General features: G+C 40.3%; 2 protein-coding genes across 3 annotated transcripts in view; both read right to left on the reverse strand.

Moving 5' to 3' along the window:
* The window catches only part of chinmo (Chronologically inappropriate morphogenesis), a 48,840-nt gene extending 32,093 nt beyond the window's left edge, over positions 1 to 16,747 (reverse strand). The window contains exons 1-2 of one of the 2 annotated variants that reach the window (XM_018025203.2): positions 16,415 to 16,747; positions 1,489 to 1,716 (exon numbers count right to left, since the gene is read on the reverse strand). In XM_018025203.2, the coding sequence (XP_017880692.1) occupies positions 1,489 to 1,609 (121 nt within the window). In that variant the 5' untranslated portion in view covers positions 1,610 to 1,716; positions 16,415 to 16,747. Of the gene's footprint in view, positions 1 to 1,488; positions 1,717 to 11,451; positions 11,560 to 16,414 lie in introns of those variants that run through there. The other variant, XM_018025193.2, reaches the window with a different exon arrangement.
* Positions 16,748 to 17,347: 600 nt separating this feature from the next.
* Positions 17,348 to 18,833, reverse strand: RFeSP (Rieske iron-sulfur protein). The gene is made up of 4 exons (XM_018024485.2): positions 18,541 to 18,833; positions 18,144 to 18,296; positions 17,888 to 18,065; positions 17,348 to 17,801 (listed from the first exon to the last, which is right to left on the reverse strand). Exons 1-4 carry the CDS (start codon positions 18,749 to 18,751, stop codon positions 17,513 to 17,515), a joined length of 831 nt encoding a protein of 276 aa, XP_017879974.1. The 5' UTR covers positions 18,752 to 18,833; the 3' UTR covers positions 17,348 to 17,512.
* Between the last annotated feature and the right edge of the window lie 158 nt (positions 18,834 to 18,991).

Below are 18,991 nucleotides of genomic sequence, written 5' to 3' on the forward strand. Positions count from 1 at the left end.
CATACCGAATTTTATTGACACCGTAATCGTTGAGCCGCGAAAGCGTTCGTCTCTTGCGCGACTTGTTGCATGCGTCAATTTTTATGGATGAACATGTATAAGAAAAATCGAATGATATCCTTCGCGTTGTTCTTCTTATCTCAAAATTATTAATAGTAACGGTTTTATTTATTTTAACATACGTAAAATCAATTGAATAACGTGCATAAAAAAAATTAGCGCAATTAGCACAAAATTAACGATTATGAAAATTGAAATAAACGTTCGGTCGGCTATATGCAATAAACGTAAAAATACTGTAATTGCCTAGATAATATCAGACATATTAAAACTGACAAAACAACCTTACCTGATTGTACGTATAAACTTGTTTCATTTGCTTTTAATTTAATATTATAAACTCTTCTCGTTTCACGCACTATCCAGACCAAATTACCTATACTTGTCTCGTGCGTTATGTACTTCGATCTTTAATGAACCGTTCGATTTATACGAAAGAAACTAAATGCCAATAAAGTTAAAAATACCGCAGCACTGAGGCAATCAATCCGTAATGAATGAACATATCCGCGCGTTATTTTTAGACCGGAAGCTGTTCAGTTACGACTGCATGAACGAGGCACGTGCGCGGCGATGAACACTGAATCAGTATTACATTTCTGCTAACTCTCGAACGCAGATAAAGCTTCTGTGCCGGTGCAAACGGACAATGTCACGAATCGTTTCGTTGCAAATAGAACTTCGTTCTGAGCGAAACAGCCAACGATCCGATGAAGAAAGCACGAGGAGCTACGCGATGCATACGAAGAGGCATTGCACCGCGGCTCGCCGCGAACTGCTGCGGTTTCGCGCTACGGATCCGTAAGAATGTTGCATTCGAGACACGATGGGGGAAATTGCGCGCACGCACGCTGCAGGGCGTTTGCGTTTGGCATGCACACATGTGCACCGACGTGCAAACCCGACGAAGATTCGCGTACACGACGGCACCGACTCTGCGAGAGTGGCGACTTGCCCTCCGTGATTGGGTGACGGAAGGGTAGAGGTGCACCAATCCGCAACAGCTGCAGCTCGCCTGCACACGTCTAGCGGCCTACAATCTAAGCAAATCGGCTGCATCATACATACGTATATGCATGCATATGTACAGAAAAGCCGGATACCTAAGTCAGCGTTTGCGCGAAAGGAGTGATGGCGCCGCTTTGGTCAGACATGGAGGCTTCCTCCATACGGAAAATACATTCAAGCCTTTTAGCAACTTTGAAAATCGAAGTATTTTCTTACCTACTGATAAACGAATGTAACGTGATTTTAATGCTACTGCTCGAAATCTCGCGGCTCATCGGTTAGATAGTAATGACTCAAAACTGCTCCTCAGTGTAATTGAAACTTTACAACATCTTTCTATCTCTCGTATATGGTGTGTAGTAATATCATTTAGTTTTTTAATTGACGAGCAATATGATGGTATCAAGAAATGAAACTTACCCTCGCAGAATAGGGTGACATCGGTGAGACTCTCGCTTTTGAACAAATTCGAAAAAGCTGTCGCTAAATTGCTGCCGAAACTATTCCACTTGAGACAAAACTGGTGCTGGTGAGAGTCCATGATGCCACCCCTAGGCCCGACCCCGTGACCTTCGCCACCCCTGTCTCTGCCACCTTCGTGTAGGTATTTTCTTCCTTGTTCGCGCTCGTGTCCAACAGTTCGTTCAGCTGTGACAGAAAGAGAGTCTCTCTTTATAAATCATTCGTTAAAGAAACACCGAAACACGTTGCGAATAGCAAAACGTTTATAACGATATTTACACGTCGGATTATAATTGATAAGCAATTACCGTTGCCTATCTAACTCTTTATTAAATGAAACTAAGAGTCAATTGATTCCATCGTGGGAACAAACATCTCAAATATATATATGCACGGTCTTATATCCCAATAATAAAGAAAAGCAATCATGGGATTAGCGAAACGTTATGATTTGCGTGCGAGACTTTAACGACCGTCAAGGCAACGTCTCATTCACAAAGCTTGACAAACCGACCTAATAAAGTGAGTCGCTCATACTTTGTACGATACTTTAATTTTAGATGTTTCCATCTATTATATTTGGGATTTAATATGGAAAATGAGCTCGAGTAAAACCTACCGGTATTTAAACAGGAGCGTATACTTTCAAGCAATCTCAAGAGTAACACCGATGCATCGATGATCGGGTACCACTCGCGATAAACGGTACACGTTTCCGTAATTCGCGAACACCCTTATAATGGAACACACTATGTATACCGTGAACGTTTACCCTTATCGAACCGATTATCGAGATCGTCCTTGGAACTCACTCAACGGAGCAACAACAGGAGTCTGCTCTCCGCTCCGATCTCGCGTCACACGTGTCCACGCGACACATGATCTTCCGAACGTGTTCCCGGTGTCACGCGGTGACTCAAAATGGTGCGCCCTTTGCTTAACCACGGATAGTGAGAAACGTTCGAGGAACGAGGAAAAATGAGTAAATCGTGGTATTCTCGGTAATCCCGGTATCCGAACACTGGCCACGTACTCACTGACTAGCCCGAGTCCTCTACGTTTTAACCGGCCAAAATCGAGTCACTGACTTGCATTGCGCATCGGCACAACGGGACGAGGAACGATCACGCGTAACTGTCCGTTACCAGTCGTCTCTATCTCTCGGACGGAGTGCCGCGCGCTCTTTCCTCATCGCTCTCGCGCGCGTGGCCCGCTCTTCGTCTCGGTTCCGCTCCGTGGTAGCGAGTAGTAGAGGAACAGATAGCCGCGGCAATGCGTACGCGCGCGGGAAGGTGATCGCGTAAGCGAGTGAATATAGGTAGGTACAATGAGAAGTAACTGAATGGTAGAAGTAGAGGAGAGAGACGGAGAATCTGGGACCCCGGCCGATGGTGTTGTGGTGTCGCGGAGGAAAGGACGCGAATATGGGTCATCGGTGCCGATGCAAATGCGGTTAGACGAAATACATAGTGTGAGTTCGGTGTGTTTTCGGGGGACCGGGTGGCGGTACACGACGGAGGAAAAGAGAAGGAAGGTCATGTAGGTGGGAGAAGAGGGGACTGTTTGGTGGAGAAACGGACAAAGTAGAGGAGGAGGAAGGAGTGAGATTCGACTTTTTCGGCGAGGGTGGGGCGAGATTGCTTAAGGCTAGAAATTCAGTTCGCGCGGTGTACCGTACTCCCTTCTCTCCTATCTCCTCGCTGCGCAACGCGTTTCTCTTTCTACCCTGCGAATGCTAGTTCCGCGGTCTCCTCGCCTCTTTTCCGTAGGCTCTTCTCTCCACCCGGCTTTTGTTTCCTTGTCATTCTTTCACGATTTCGTGTATCCCCTCTAACGCTCGTAAGGTATCTCACATCCCCGCCAGTTTCTAATCTAACACGTGCCAGGGTCGAAACGCGGATACGTGGCGCCACTCGTCAAGAACGAAAGTTTCACAGCTGCACGGTCGACTATGTTGCCACAGGCCACGAGCGTCTACGTCATTGCCGGTTCGTAAAGTTCAATCGGTCGCGGCACGACGCATATAATGTCGATGAATGCATTCGTTATTTTCAACTTATTATTCTCCGAAGTCTTACAGAAGAATAATTCCGTTCTTCATTAACGAAGAATGTATAAAACGGAATCATTTTCAACGCTCCATTTTACGCTCTTGATAGGTGAATCAATATCAGACCACGCGTAAAAGTTCTTCCCAATGACCAATGAATTCCATAGTTTTACGATATCGTCACTGGGCGTTAGTATACCTATCCCAAACGTCTTTGAATAGCCCGTTATTCACATCCGAAGGTTACGAAATGATCGCGTCACTCAGCAGTTTTCGACTGTTTACGAAAATGAAGCGCATCGATTTCCATTTTCGAGGTACTTGTTAACTTTTCACGTCGTGTGAAAATTATAGGACTACCCATTTCCTTACGATCCGACATCGAATTTACATCAATTGGTAAAATAATGTATGGACATCGTTGCACCCCTAAAGTATTCAAGCATATCTTTCAAATTAATCATCCATATGTATATGATCGCTCATTTTCTAAAAAATGTGTTGATCTATTTTTGCCCCTCATTCTGGTTATCTTGGGCTTTGTCAAAGCTTAAGAACCAAACACCGGTTAAGTACGCAAGAAGTTCAATGAACAAGTAAACGTGCGCGGGGTTCTTGAACGAGCACGTGTGCCCGCTATTCTTACGTAATACGACCGATCTCGACCTTAAATAAGAATTACCAAGCAGTTACTCATGATTCTTGATAAAGTTGCAATTGCGCTTCGTAATACTTCGTGAGAATACTCCACTCGCGCGTGCAACTACAGTAGGTCACATTAATATTCACAGACATTTCAAAACGAAATAAATTTTTAATAGTGAATCAAACAACTTAATTTTCTTTAAAATGTTAGAAGGCTTTCTGTACTAGATAATGCGCAAAGAAAAATTGAAACCTATTATCGGAATCACAAAGTAAAAAGTAAGGAACACGATTTTTAATTTTTTGTCCGCTTCGCTGATAAAAATTTAATACCCATTTGTAGATCTAACAATAAGTTATATATGCATGTACATATAAAGTTTTTTTAATTACTTATAATTATGTTAATTTGTGACACTAATTATAAGTAGAGTGAATCAAAACGAAATGATCAGTTCTTGTTATTCTTGATTTTAATACAAATAAACAATCTCCACGATTCAAGCTCTGTCGCTTTCTCTGAAATCGTTGTCACCGCGACTTTCTAATTAGCTTTTAATAAAAATAATTCACATTTCATTTTCTAACTCCATTTCGAATTATTACTATAACATTATAGTCTAATTGTACTCCTAATCTATCTTAAATGCTAAAGTAATGCAGGGGGAACTGTTAAGTAGAATATGTCAGCACAGGTCAGACAGGTATACAGCGTCAGTCGCTACGAATGATACATTAGAAAGAGCCTTAGCATATTATAAAATGCACTAACAATCAATATTTTGACGTATGCATAAAAATGAATTATTGAGCATAGGATTATTTAAAGCTCCTGTCTAAGGTGACAATAAAATATCGTCAAGTATATCGAAGAGCCTAATCTAACACCCGTTTTTGATACAGCAGGATATAAGTTGTGAACTTCCACGGCCAAGGGTGATACCGTCGTACAACATGTGTACGTTCCTGATCCGCCAAAATGTAATGTGCACTCCCTGTTCCGACCTTACGTGCGTGCGAGAGGCTAGCGGCTAGAAGCCTTGCGATTGCTAGAAGAGAAAAGGAGAAAGAGCGTAGGAGTCGTGGGCAGCCGAGAGGGGGAGAAACCATCGGGAGGGACGAAGATGAACGCAACAGCAGAGAATAATGAAGGGAAGGGGTACGGTGCGGGTACGAGATCGAGTGGGGTGAACGAGAGAGATGGTAGATGGAAATTCAGCAGCTCGAGACTTGAGGCATCATTGCCGTGGCGCTTAGCGATGGCCATAGACTTTCAAGCAACATTGCAACAGTACGAAATCGTGTAGTACACACTCTTCTTATGCAGAATGTAAATTCAGTTACAACAAGTGTGCTAAGAAAGATGATCTTCCGAAAGGCCCATACTACTGGCTGATTTAAAATTTTGAAAGCAGGAAATGGGTCTAAAATTCATTCAACAGTAGTTTTTATAGTAATAGAATTAGCTTCTAATCATCATTGATACGCTACAAATTTCACACGCTACTATCTCTTAAATCACGCAATCCACTCGTAAGGGGAACCGACGTTCGATTCGCCCCCATTTAATCCAAAACGCAATCGGCCCTATTCATTAAACGCGTCTCGAGTCCATCGCTAGGTACGTGCCACATAGAGACCAAAGGAAAGCGAAAGGGAGAGATAAAGAGAGATAGACAAAACGCGAGAAAGATAAAAGCAATTGCGGCAGTGGCAAGATAAAGGAGAGAGATATTGCACGCGTAGAGGGAAGAGGAAGAGGTGGATAAGGGATGGAGTAGGGGAAAGATTGCCCGCGGGAGGACCGAGGGGGCTCAAGGTCGCTGCGGAGTCGCACGCGCGCCCCTGGCCACGCACACAAACGTGCACGCACACGCGCGTTGCAACACGGGCGTGTGCACACGGGGCGATAGAGGTGAGCGAGCGTAGCGCGCTGCAGCGCACACGCAGCCCACGGGACGCACGCGCATTCGCAGAGGAGCGCATTCGTGCGAGTTGGTGTGCGTGCACGTGACGTGACACCGGTGCTGATTTCGCGTTCACTCGTCCGTATACACAAATACTGCGCGCGGCTGTGTGCGTACGCGGTCGAGTAATTCGGCGATTCTTCTCTATAGCAACGCGTATTATGTCACCGGGTCTGGGCTGTGGAGAAAACGTCCGCGCTGCGTTGTATGGATTTTTTTTCGTTTTGGAACCTGAACGAGATGAAAAGCCTGCGAGAGGGTTGCTCGTCCAGGAAAACGAGAATGACGGAGGATTTCACGAAAATATTCTTTTCATATCGAACATTGTTCAGTAATAGGAAAATTACAAAGAATTAACGTCGTATCTTTATTGACACTAATGCACTGAATAAAGAATATTCTATAATAAGAATGCTTTTATCTTATTGTCATTCCCGTCTCAACTGATTAGAATTTCGTTTCTCATTTGATTTTTTGTCTGTACTGTATAAGATGACTCCATGCATTTCTTTAAAAACGACTAATAGGAAAAGTCTGATGCATCAAATTGGATTAAAATTTATAAAAATCTGATAAAATATGATAATTTCGATACAGAATAACAACAATTTCTGGGAAACATCCTTCTAAAGGTTCAATTAGGATCACGTATCGAATTGACATTTTGTTGCATTGGCTCTACTTGGAGTAATTTTTCTTAAGATAGATGTCGGATTTATACATGGAAATGCACGACAATGGAACTCTTGCTTTGATCAAAACACACAAAAGATAAATTGCACGAATGTATTAAACGGCTTTCGGACGCAACATCCTGCGAGTAAAAAACCTGAAATGGAACGGTGGCGGTTCTCCGGACGAAGCATCCGGAGTCCGAGTTACTGTTGTTTTTCTCTTAAGCAGAAAACTGCATTAATGCATTACGCTGTGTAGCCAGTAACTGAATTATTTCGTCATTCAATTAAGGAGCCCGCTGCTCTCGATGTGCTCAATAGGTATGAGAGTCGTGACACTGCTTTGATAACCCACTCTATTAACCCATGGATGAGTCAAAGACACGAGTTGCTGCAGATAAGAATGTGCATTTTCTTTCGAAACAGATATACGATGGAACCGAAAGGACTTACCGAATACAAGCAATATAAAAACTAGATTTGACACGATGCTGTGTATTATACATCTCAATAAATTCATGTAAAAAATGTTAAATTCATGTTAAAGCATTATAATTATGCAAAAATAATGAATTGTATTTTAAATCCCAATTTAATGGTATTTACATACATCTACTTTAATGAAATGCAATCAAGTGGTCATAGTTCCATTTTGGCCTCATTGAAATTCGCAGCGACCGCGCGTCAGAGGAAGAAGCAACGCGGTACAGTACGAAGGACGATAACGCTGTAGAAAATACATTCTACGAGAGAGAGTTGGCCCTGAAGTATAGTCAATACTGCAGCCAACGATGCCTACCGCAGCACTGTTTCACCCTTATCCAACGATCCCCCTGATGCTTCCGACCCCGAATGAAAGAGAGGACGAGAGAAAGAGAGAGAGAGAGAGAGAGAGACGAGATTTCCGTGAATCCTGAATCCCAGTAATAATTGCCGAAGGGTAGGAAAAATGCAGAGAAAGGGTTCGTCTGATGAAAATTTTCAGCTGAAAATGCAAACGCTCGCGTAATATGAGCAAGGAACGATCCATAAAAGAAGGAGTCTGCAGAAAAAAAGCAAATAATTCCATCGTTGCACGAAAATACATTAATCAAACCGGCGATCTCAATCGCAATATCTCCGTGATATGGTATTAACCCTTAACTTGTTGCGGTGAAACGCAAATACTAATTGTTTGCTGGGAGTCTGAAGTATCTCGACAAATATGTCATAACCGATTCTTTAGGAGGATCTTTATCGTGGATTATGCGTAGGCACTTACGCAGTATTAACAGAGCTCACCAAACTAGAATTATCCATGTATATTTGAAGGATATTCAATTAACAAAAGAGCTTAGTGCAGCACACAGTGAAGTCTATGAATATTCATTAATGAAGCCCATAAATATTCATATACATTACAAAATTGAATAACTTTTTTAATATTGTACTTAACGAATTAACTTTTTTTAGGTGTTACAGAGATTAGTTTAGTATATGATGTTTAACAAAGAATTAAAGAAAATTGCTATAACTCGGACTTACGAAGAAAAACATAAAGGACACAATTTAGAAAATCGAACATATTTTGGGACATCCAGCTAATTTGTGTCTTGACCGATTTTTATGAAGTTTTATGCATACAACAGCCTTAGATATAGAAAAAAATAATCTAAACTTTTATCAGAAAGTCGAATTAAAAAACTTAAGAATTGTGCCCTTTACTTTTTTCTTCGTAAATCCGACTTATGGCAATTTCTTTCAAGTTTTTGTTATACATCATGTAGTAAACTGATCTCCCTAAACGTTAAAGAAGTTAATCAACTTTGAAATGTGTACGAAAATGTATGAAAAATGGAGATGAGTACATACATATGCAGGAAATTTCGGTAACATCATAAAAGCAGGTGTTTCATTGCCTATAGAGTTTACGAGGCTATTTGTCTCTTGCTCTTACAAATCGTTCTAAGGAACTTGATCTTGATACGTGCACGGATACAATTTATTTCGTCGACACCGCGATTAGTTAACTGTCCCTGTGCCTGTTCATGGAAGTTGAACGAAACATACATATGCCACTATTGTATTCTACCGACGATTTTATGATAGTCCTACAGAAAAAAATTGCCGAAGGGTAGGAAAAATGCAGAGAAAGGGTTCGTCTGATGAAAATTTTCAGCTGAAAATGCAAACGCTCGCGTAATATGAGCAAGGAACGATCCATAAAAGAAGGAGTCTGCAGAAAAAAAGCAAATAATTCCATCGTTGCACGAAAATACATTAATCAAACCGGCGATCTCAATCGCAATATCTCCGTGATATGGTATTAACCCTTAACTTGTTGCGGTGAAACGCAAATACTAATTGTTTGCTGGGAGTCTGAAGTATCTCGACAAATATGTCATAACCGATTCTTTAGGAGGATCTTTATCGTGGATTATGCGTAGGCACTTACGCAGTATTAACAGAGCTCACCAAACTAGAATTATCCATGTATATTTGAAGGATATTCAATTAACAAAAGAGCTTAGTGCAGCACACAGTGAAGTCTATGAATATTCATTAATGAAGCCCATAAATATTCATATACATTACAAAATTGAATAACTTTTTTAATATTGTACTTAACGAATTAACTTTTTTTAGGTGTTACAGAGATTAGTTTAGTATATGATGTTTAACAAAGAATTAAAGAAAATTGCTATAACTCGGACTTACGAAGAAAAACATAAAGGACACAATTTAGAAAATCGAACATATTTTGGGACATCCAGCTAATTTGTGTCTTGACCGATTTTTATGAAGTTTTATGCATACAACAGCCTTAGATATAGAAAAAAATAATCTAAACTTTTATCAGAAAGTCGAATTAAAAAACTTAAGAATTGTGCCCTTTACTTTTTTCTTCGTAAATCCGACTTATGGCAATTTCTTTCAAGTTTTTGTTATACATCATGTAGTAAACTGATCTCCCTAAACGTTAAAGAAGTTAATCAACTTTGAAATGTGTACGAAAATGTATGAAAAATGGAGATGAGTACATACATATGCAGGAAATTTCGGTAACATCATAAAAGCAGGTGTTTCATTGCCTATAGAGTTTACGAGGCTATTTGTCTCTTGCTCTTACAAATCGTTCTAAGGAACTTGATCTTGATACGTGCACGGATACAATTTATTTCGTCGACACCGCGATTAGTTAACTGTCCCTGTGCCTGTTCATGGAAGTTGAACGAAACATACATATGCCACTATTGTATTCTACCGACGATTTTATGATAGTCCTACAGAAAAAACTACCCTTCCGAGTTGCAATGCAAATTTCAAAGAATTTCCGGCCCAATTAAGTTCATTATTTGAAAGTTTTCAAATGTAAATTGAACAAAATTAACGGCTCGCACGTGTACAAGTTCGCGACACGTGCCAATCTGTCTATTTGTACGACAGCCAAGGATTTTACGATTTTGCCGCTTTACGAAGGCATGAAGTGCGAGAATCAGTGCCACGAGAACGCGGGAAATAGTAACGAACACCGTAAACGTGAAACTGGTGCGATTCATTGCAAGAATTGTATGGTTCACCTAAAAATTCAGTGAGAGAAAATGAAATAAAAAGCTGAGACCGATGAAGTTCAAATTTTCGAGAATTCAGCTAGTACGAAACGAACTAGTTTTTACTTCATGAAACATTGCATTCTTTTTATTTTGCCATTAATGTTACGCGAAAGGAGCACAATAATTTGCTTAAAATTGTATTCAATATTGACCGTTACGTGCACTGCACACGCATGAAACTTGCATACGTTACATATTAGACAAAGAAACTTCGAGTACTATGAGGAATATAAATGTACAACATTGTAAACGGTGACTCGGCTTAAAATACGCATAGAACTATTCGTTTACAAAAACAAGCGGTTAATGAGAATGCGCGAAGCGGAACTGTCATGTCTGTTCCAATGAACGGGGAAAGCAGTTAACGAGAGAAGCATGTAGAGGAGTAATTTGGAATGACTCTGCATAAGGGCAGAGGGTCTGAAATTTTAGTGGAAGTTTAATAAACGTGTTCGACGGAGTAATTTGAAAAACTAATGAAATAAAATATCAAATTATAATATACATGGATAGATACCTAAATATAAAGACATCAGTAACAGAATTTTCTCCAAAGTTCCACTTGTGTGACAAATGATTTACTGAATAGCAGCTTGCCTAATCACTTGCAAGACGGACCACATAATTGCAAAACGGTCTGTTACGCAACTGCAGACCCTCTTCTGTTACATATCACGTATCTCACCCACAAATCATCAGACACATTGATTATCGAACAATAAGATCGTGTTTGCTGCATAAATATTCGTGTCAGTCGAAGCAGTAGAAACAATGATGCATACTTAGAACTTAAATCATTATCAACCACACCGAATGGTACGCGATTATTTAATTTTCACATGAACATGCCGCGAACAATCGACTCGATCATCGATGCGTTCCCTATATACATTCGTCGATCCGAAAGATCGATGCAGCTTTCGATCGAGAAGTAAAAATGTGTTTTATTTATCGCGCGAACAACGTGAACAGGTGAACGCAGGTGTAGGTACCTGGCGGATGAAGCCACCATGGATTGACCAGGGATGGTTGTTGGTTGCCGCGGCCCTCGTCGACAGGGGCGTACATCCTCCTCTGACTACGTCACGCCCGTCACTGTCGCCCCGTACGGCTGCACCCCCGACTGCCTTCGCAACCCACCGCTCCTCCCGGGATTCCTGTCACTTCCCCTTCCTCCACGCACGCAAGAGGGTTGCAAGGTTACCACCGGTACCCCTCTACACCTCGCCAGCCGGCCGGTCCATCCCCGCTTCGGCAACCAAACCGTACCCACCAGTATAGCCACCTCTGAAGCGCGTGTTCAAGGTGGAGGAACCAGCCGCCTCCACTGGCGGCCGACACACAGCCACCCCCGGGTTGAGTTTTCCTACGCAGGCAAGCAGCCAGCCACAGCCATCACTTTCGCTAGAAAGTCCTCGGTACGTTACGAGGGTGGCTTCGACCAGAGCTGACGTTGCAAAGAGTGGGAGCGTGATGAACTTCTCTCTTTCTCTCTCTTCCAATCCTTTATTTTTTACAATCCTTTTCGGGAATTTCGTTTTCTCTTTTTGAGTACGACTGCACATACTTTGTCTTGGATGATCAACCGAACGCGTAAGGAATGGGTCATGTATATATGTACATTTCTAATCTTGTTTATTTTGTTCAGTACAAAATATGTACCTACATATATACAATATACTTTGTTCCAATCATTCGACAGTAACACGTCGTAGGAGACTGATGTTTTTTCGTTAATTATTCTTTGCGATTTCGTAAATCGTTAAAATAATTTGACTAGCTTGTAGTCAGTTGAAAAAGAAGAATGGTATGAAACGATGAATCGACGAAATAAACACCGTTTCTACTTATGCAATCGACACAGTCGTAAACTGATCTATACGCTCTTTATTTAATTTCATTGGAAAAATAACATAAAATGAGAATGCGATAATATTGATATATAATTAAGAAGAGATGTATCATAAAATTATTTATTTTGGCAAAATTTGGCAGTTGCAAAGGAATTTTGCTCGCTGGTATCGAGAAGGACACTAGCTCGGGATCTGTCTAACGTCCACTAATGTATGCTGATGAAGTCAAGATACGCTCATGGGTGTTTTTCAATCACTTGAACCGTGAAGTGCAGGAAATGCATATATCAAGCGTGATCTGTTAGTTAAATTAACCAGGTGACAGAAAGAACGTTTGGCTCATTAACCAACAGCTCCTGACGCGTCAATACATTAATTGTTATATCTATACATTTTCAAGTCAGGAAAATGTTTCCTCATTAAATGATTTTTCATGTCCCTGGATTATTTATATTGGTAAAATTGTTCTACAACCGTAGGTATTAGATGTCGAGAACGAACGTGGCTCCTAATTACTTAGCATAATTGCAGTAACAAAATACATAATCCTAATTGGGAGTTCACAAGCGTGAGAAGAGTAGATATTCCAAGCACCTTAATCGAGATTTAAAAAATTTTTTAACTCAAAAGCGAGACACGTTCGACCAATATTGGAGCCCCAACGATTAAAATTCGACAAACATTCAGAGCGTGGCACACCACGGTCCTCACTCACCCTTATGCATTGTTTGCATCGCTACGATGGCTCAATAATTAAGGCAATGTCTCGCATAACATGAATCCTTGAAGATTTGTTATCCGGACCGAGTACGATCCATCGCCGTGCACCTGTGACCAGAACGAGGCGGAATACCGACGAAAATATTTCATCAAACAGTACTGACGAAAAATTCGGCGCGCCCTATCTACGTTCCTGAAGGTAGCAGCAATGGTTTGGAGGGGAGAACAACCTTGCAAGCTCTCACACCCCCTGGTATGCGTAGCTGCGTCGGTGGTAGGAATGAAATTTTGGAGGTTGGCAGAATCGGTGAGTACGGAGGGGATCGAAGGACGAAAAACCGGGAGGGCGACAGAGGGACGGGAGGGATGATATCCTCGAGGGCAGCGAGGGGTGAAAGGCGGCAGTCTGAAGGGAGCCAAGCAACCTGCACCCGGCAACAGCACCCAACCTCGGAAGGACTAATCATTAACCTCCTTTCACCCTCCCTAACACCATTCTAACTCGACCACCTACGTTTCACTTTCACCTGTGCCTCCTTTTCTCCTTCTTCAGTCTCCCCCTCCCTGCCTGTCCGCCCATTCACCCTTCTTCCTTCGGTGCCCAAACTCGCCCACACTCCACACAATTACGATTACTCGCGCTCGCTTTCGCCATCATCTTCATGGTCCACGGCTTCGGTTTCCTCGATAACCGAGCTTTTTTTCTGTGCAGATGAAGTTGAAGTATCGTATTTGTTTTTCACTCTCAGAATTCTCTTTATTTCTTTATGACTTAATATGATACAACAGCTTTTAATTATAATTAAATAGTGACGAATAAACTATTATTTTAATTGAATTGCTGTAACTTATTCGCAATAAGAATTAAAGCGTTAACCCTGTTGCTGAGCTAAAGTGTATGTAGCCATGTTAGTATAACTCCAAAATCGGAAGCTACGATTTTCAGATAAATAGAAAAAATGGATCAATAAATATGCAGATGCATTGATTGCGTTGGCATATGTACATATATCACTGTATATTTCACAATGCACATAATCGCATTCATTATACAAAACTTTTCTTATATATTTTTTATATTTAAAATTGTACAGCAATAAAAAGTAAATCATGTGAACGCTGTTGAATTACGATCTTCTGTTTAAATAATTTAATACTCGCACTGACGAACTTTTGTCATTTGAACAGGTATTTCAACATACGTATACATAATCGATATGATCGCCTATGTAGTCGATGTTAAACGGTATGTACAAGTGAATTTACCCTTCATTTTGTCAGACTATACACCGATTGCCGTTCCTCTACTTCTGTATCTTGATTTACGCGCCAAATTTCAATCCGATAAAATCTTCTACATGACAGAAGCGAGGGTGGTAAGACGTGAGAAGAGCAAACGACGCGTTAAATCGATTTATGGTATTCATGGAACAGAGGACAACTTTTGAAACAAACAGCTGATTAGATTGAAGAAATTTTTGAAATTAGATCTTCTGCTTGCTTCTAAAACTGAAAAATGTATATCTACTAGAAAAGAGCACATACATAAATTCATCTGGAACAACGTATCGGACTGCGTAGTTATGAAACGGAATAATGAACGAAGATGGAATTGGTGCAGAAACCTGAAGCGATGTCGTCCACGGGCCGCGGGTGCTCTCTTGTGCGAAGGTCGAGTCAGTGGCTGAAGAGGAAGAAGGGTGCGCGCGAGATAGTCGAAGAGGGGGACAAGAGGGGCAAGATGCAACGCACATCTATTGATTCTCCTTCAACGTGAAGGTCCGCGTGTCCCACTCACTTTCGGAAGCGCGTACACACTCGTTCGCTTACGCGCGCACGCACGCATTCGCGCGCTTTCCCCAATCCCGCTCATGTATGTACACGGACACGTGGCCGAGTAACGTGCACACACGCGCACACCCGAGTGCGTCCCAAGTGTTGAATGCAGGGCACAAAACGGTCCTCTCTCCTTACTTCTTTTTATCTCATTCTCGCTCATAGCCGAGAGAAGAAAAGAAAAGAAAAAGGGGAACTGGATTTTGCAACCTCCCTTCCGTGCATTCCTACTGTGAATTTCCTTGGCCGGCTGCATAAAGAATTAGAATACCGAAACGTGCGCGCACCGTACAGCTTATACGGAAGCACGAGATAAAAGGAAAAAGGGGATGAGAAGGGAGCTCGCATTCAAAACGTCCGGTAGCCGCGGTTGTCTGTGCACTTGCAACTTTACTTAATAAATATAAGAAGACGCGTGTTCAGAATCCTGGAGGGTAAGAGGTATTGCCTTTTACAAACAGTAAACCAGATCGCGACGGTCTATCTATGTATTCTGTAGACTCTAGATGTTGAATAACGAAGTGCACGACATCAGCGAGTAAAAACGACTTCGCTGCCTTTGATGGTCGGAACCAGATTGTTCCGTCATCGCATGTCATCGAGATGGGTAATTAACCCAGGGCAACCGAAAACTACGACTATAAAGCGGATATGTACGCGCTTCTCACTGTTAAACGCATAACGTGATACAAATGATTAAGAAATCGATGAATGACGAATGTATACATAAAATCGTAAAGTTTCATGCAGAAATATTCTTAAGAATGATGACAAAATTATGGGAATTTCAGCCGACATGATTCAAATAAATATTAATGTTAAATTGTTCAGTGCATAAAAATATTACGTAAATTAATAGGTTCTTACGTGACATCCAAAAAAACGAGTTAGAGATAACGGGAACCTCGATTTTAAATCGGTAATGGTTCGACGATGCCGCAACGAGAGAGCAAACACTAATTATCCATGAAAAGAAATCAAGGGACGAAGTTCCGATATGCAGGGACGACCTTAGCACAATAGTTTTGTCTTATTTGGCATATATGAAGCACATCTTTGTTTACAGAAATCGAAAGGCACGCGGTATTGCAAAAACTATATACCAAACTCTAAGGCGAACCGTTAATAGGATGCAAACTATGATTCGAATGTATGTACGTATACATGGAAGTCATCGTACTCGGTGGAACTAAACATGCAAGAACACAAACATGTTCCTGCTGTTAAGGTTACGAAAATAATTATTGCCGCAAGGATTAATTTCTACAACAAGGACATTGTACACCAATATCCATTCAACTAAAGATCAGTTATTAAGTTCCTTATAAAATATTCGACGAATAATCGATCTCTCGTTGTCATTTAAGTTTTACTACAAAAAATATAATTTACGAATCTTTCATTTAATTAAATTAAATTAAATTAAAACAATTTAAGCTACTATGAAACTGTGAATTATTTCAACCCCAATGTTATTAGATATACCAATTTTTTAAATACTAATCAATGGAATTGTATTGATATCAGTAAATCAACAAAAACTTACGTATTCGAAAATCGGTCTTTCATGCATTCGTTTCCCGCCTTTCGTCAGTATTCTTCTTCCTCTGTATCTCCCAAATGTTACTTCAATTTGTATCGTTTCTGATCGCCAACCCTTTCTCGATGTGTCACTAAACGCCGGGTACCACGCGCTCGGCTAACTCATTTTCAACAGTACATTTCTGTTCTCATTTTGAATTTTGGAATGTCAGTTCACGGAAATCACTCGTTGAGAAATCAGAGACTTTCGGAGCATTGTACACGACGACGCGGCGATGAGATGACAGCGAATGAGATACAACCGATTTTCGTTAAAATAAAAACACTCCCAACTCTTACATCCGTACGCTGCCAGCAGCGAAGGCGACTGAAGGCTGATTGTCTGTGTAAAGACGCCCTTGTCACACATCGAAAGCGAAATTTTGATTCGGCATAAGTGGCGCCGCCTTGTAGAGACCGACGCGTTCAGTTTGCATTCAAAATCTCCTCAGAATAGCATTTTTTTATTAAGGAAATTCACTCGTTGTTATTATTAGGGATAATATTGAACTAAATTATTTGAAATATAATGTTAAAAATACAATATTACCTTCGCTAACTACGAGTTATTGAAAATAACTCTTTGTTAGAACTTTATTTGAGTATACAAATAATTATTCTCTATTTCATTCATTATTTGGAATTTATATAAAATAATTTTTCAGTCTATTATTTTTATTTGATCAAATACTACTTAAAATAAAATTTCAACAATCTAATTTTACAGATGAGCCTTTCGGTTGCCGAGTAGCATAACTCAAAAATTACGGAAAGTGAATTTATTATAAAAATAGCAAGTATTAATAACTGATATTCTTAGTTGTAAAATCAATTTACTAAGTTTAGCTCATGCAAGCCTTTTTTTATTAGTTAATAATTAACAAATGACAAGGTAAGGTAAAGTAGAATTACATTTTATCGTTTATTTGTTCACCATTGTCTTATAATACACAGCGGTAATTCGAATGAAGGTTTCTTGATTCAATTTGAAAATAATCATCGAATTCATGTAAAACATATTCTCACATAAATTGTTTATAATTTGACTACATGTACTAATACATTAACCAACAACTACCATATCATCTCCAATGAATTCATAATCCGGCACCTCCAAATTTAATGGAGCTGGTCCTTTCCTGATCCTTCCACTGGCATCATAATGAGAACCATGGCAAGGACAAAAATAACCACCGAAATCGCCAGCATTTGCGATTGGGACACATCCTAAATGCGTGCATACACCCAAGACCACCAACCATTTTGGATCTTTCACTCGTTCAAGATCCGTTTGTGGATCACGAAGTGCTGCAACATCGACAGCTCCCTCCTTAGCAATCTCTTTTTCTGTTCTGTCATTACATTAAAACAAAAGTTGCATTAATGTTATGAAGTACATATTACAAGGAAATATATGGACGTATTTAATGATACTTGCCTGTGTCGTATAAAGAGAGGCTTTCCACGCCATTTGAAGACAGCACTTTTTCCTTCAGGTATAGCATTAAGTTTAACTTCAATTTTTGCCATAGCAAGTACATCAGCTGTTGCACTTAAGGCAGATACTGCACTCTGCACAACTGCCTTTGCTGTATATACACAACTAACTCCAGTTGCTATATAACAAAATAAAAGTCATGTTGATCCACAATTTTAGAGATTAGAATAATATGAAATATATAAAATGTATTTACCAGCAGAAAGAACATATGCAAAAGCTTTGCGGTTGCCTGCATTATCCCTGCTTCTGCTGGTTGGATCCTGCACAGAATCTTGCCGATAATCGGAGAAGTCTGGCCACTTAACATCAGTATGCGCTAGCCTTCTTTGTCCTGTTTGTAAGCTCACTATAAAATATAACTAGTCAGAATAATGTGTATTTATGTCTCATTATAAAAATAGAAACGATATTTGCAAAATATGGGAGGAAGATATATGGCATTTAGAATAAACTCAATTGGTATAACAGTAAGCTATGAAAGATGTATAGCACACATTGCATACTATTACATAATCGAAATACGCGAAATCAGTGTGTGTTGTAAAAAATTTGCAAGTTAATAAAATACTGTGTAAGTAAATGTTTCGAACCTCCGAGTCCAGAGCTCACACGCAATGATCCCGTAATAAGGGATTCTTGCAGACTTTGAATGACCTTTCGATCAACGCCAGGTTTGGTGACAATTTTCGCTGCCGGTAGCACAAAACCTGTTCCAGACACTGGTTGTATCCCACTCGAAATGACAGTCGTCGCCGATTTTAAAAACGGCGACAAATTCGTTGACTTTGCCACAACATTCATTTTTTTTAACTACGCACAACCAACTACACGGAACGACTTCATCGAACAACCGAAGTGCGAACACTTACGTTGTCAGATGTCTCTGCATGGTCTCGGCACTCTCGGCAGTGCAATCGTCATTGGATGTATAGTGTATATATGTATATATACGGCACAGAAGACTAAAGATTAATAATTGCAACATTTTGATAGGTATAAAATCTTTTATTATATGTGATGGATACAAGTAGAAAGAATTTA

The sequence above is a fragment of the Ceratina calcarata genome, unplaced genomic scaffold (assembly GCF_001652005.2).
Source record: "Ceratina calcarata isolate Rehan_Ccalc_2016 unplaced genomic scaffold, ASM165200v1 scaffold119, whole genome shotgun sequence".
Lineage (NCBI taxonomy): Eukaryota > Metazoa > Arthropoda > Insecta > Hymenoptera > Apidae > Ceratina > Ceratina calcarata.

Coding starts and splice junctions, on each gene's coding strand:
- RFeSP (XM_018024485.2), bottom strand. CDS start 18,751: ATGAATGTTGTGGCAAAGTCAACGAATTTGTCGCCGTTTTTAAAATCG. Junction 18,066..18,143: donor TGCATATGTTCTTTCTGCTG/GTAAATACATTT, acceptor TTTGTTATATAG/CAACTGGAGTTAGTTGTGTA. Junction 17,802..17,887: donor CCTCTCTTTATACGACACAG/GCAAGTATCATT, acceptor ATGTAATGACAG/AACAGAAAAAGAGATTGCTA.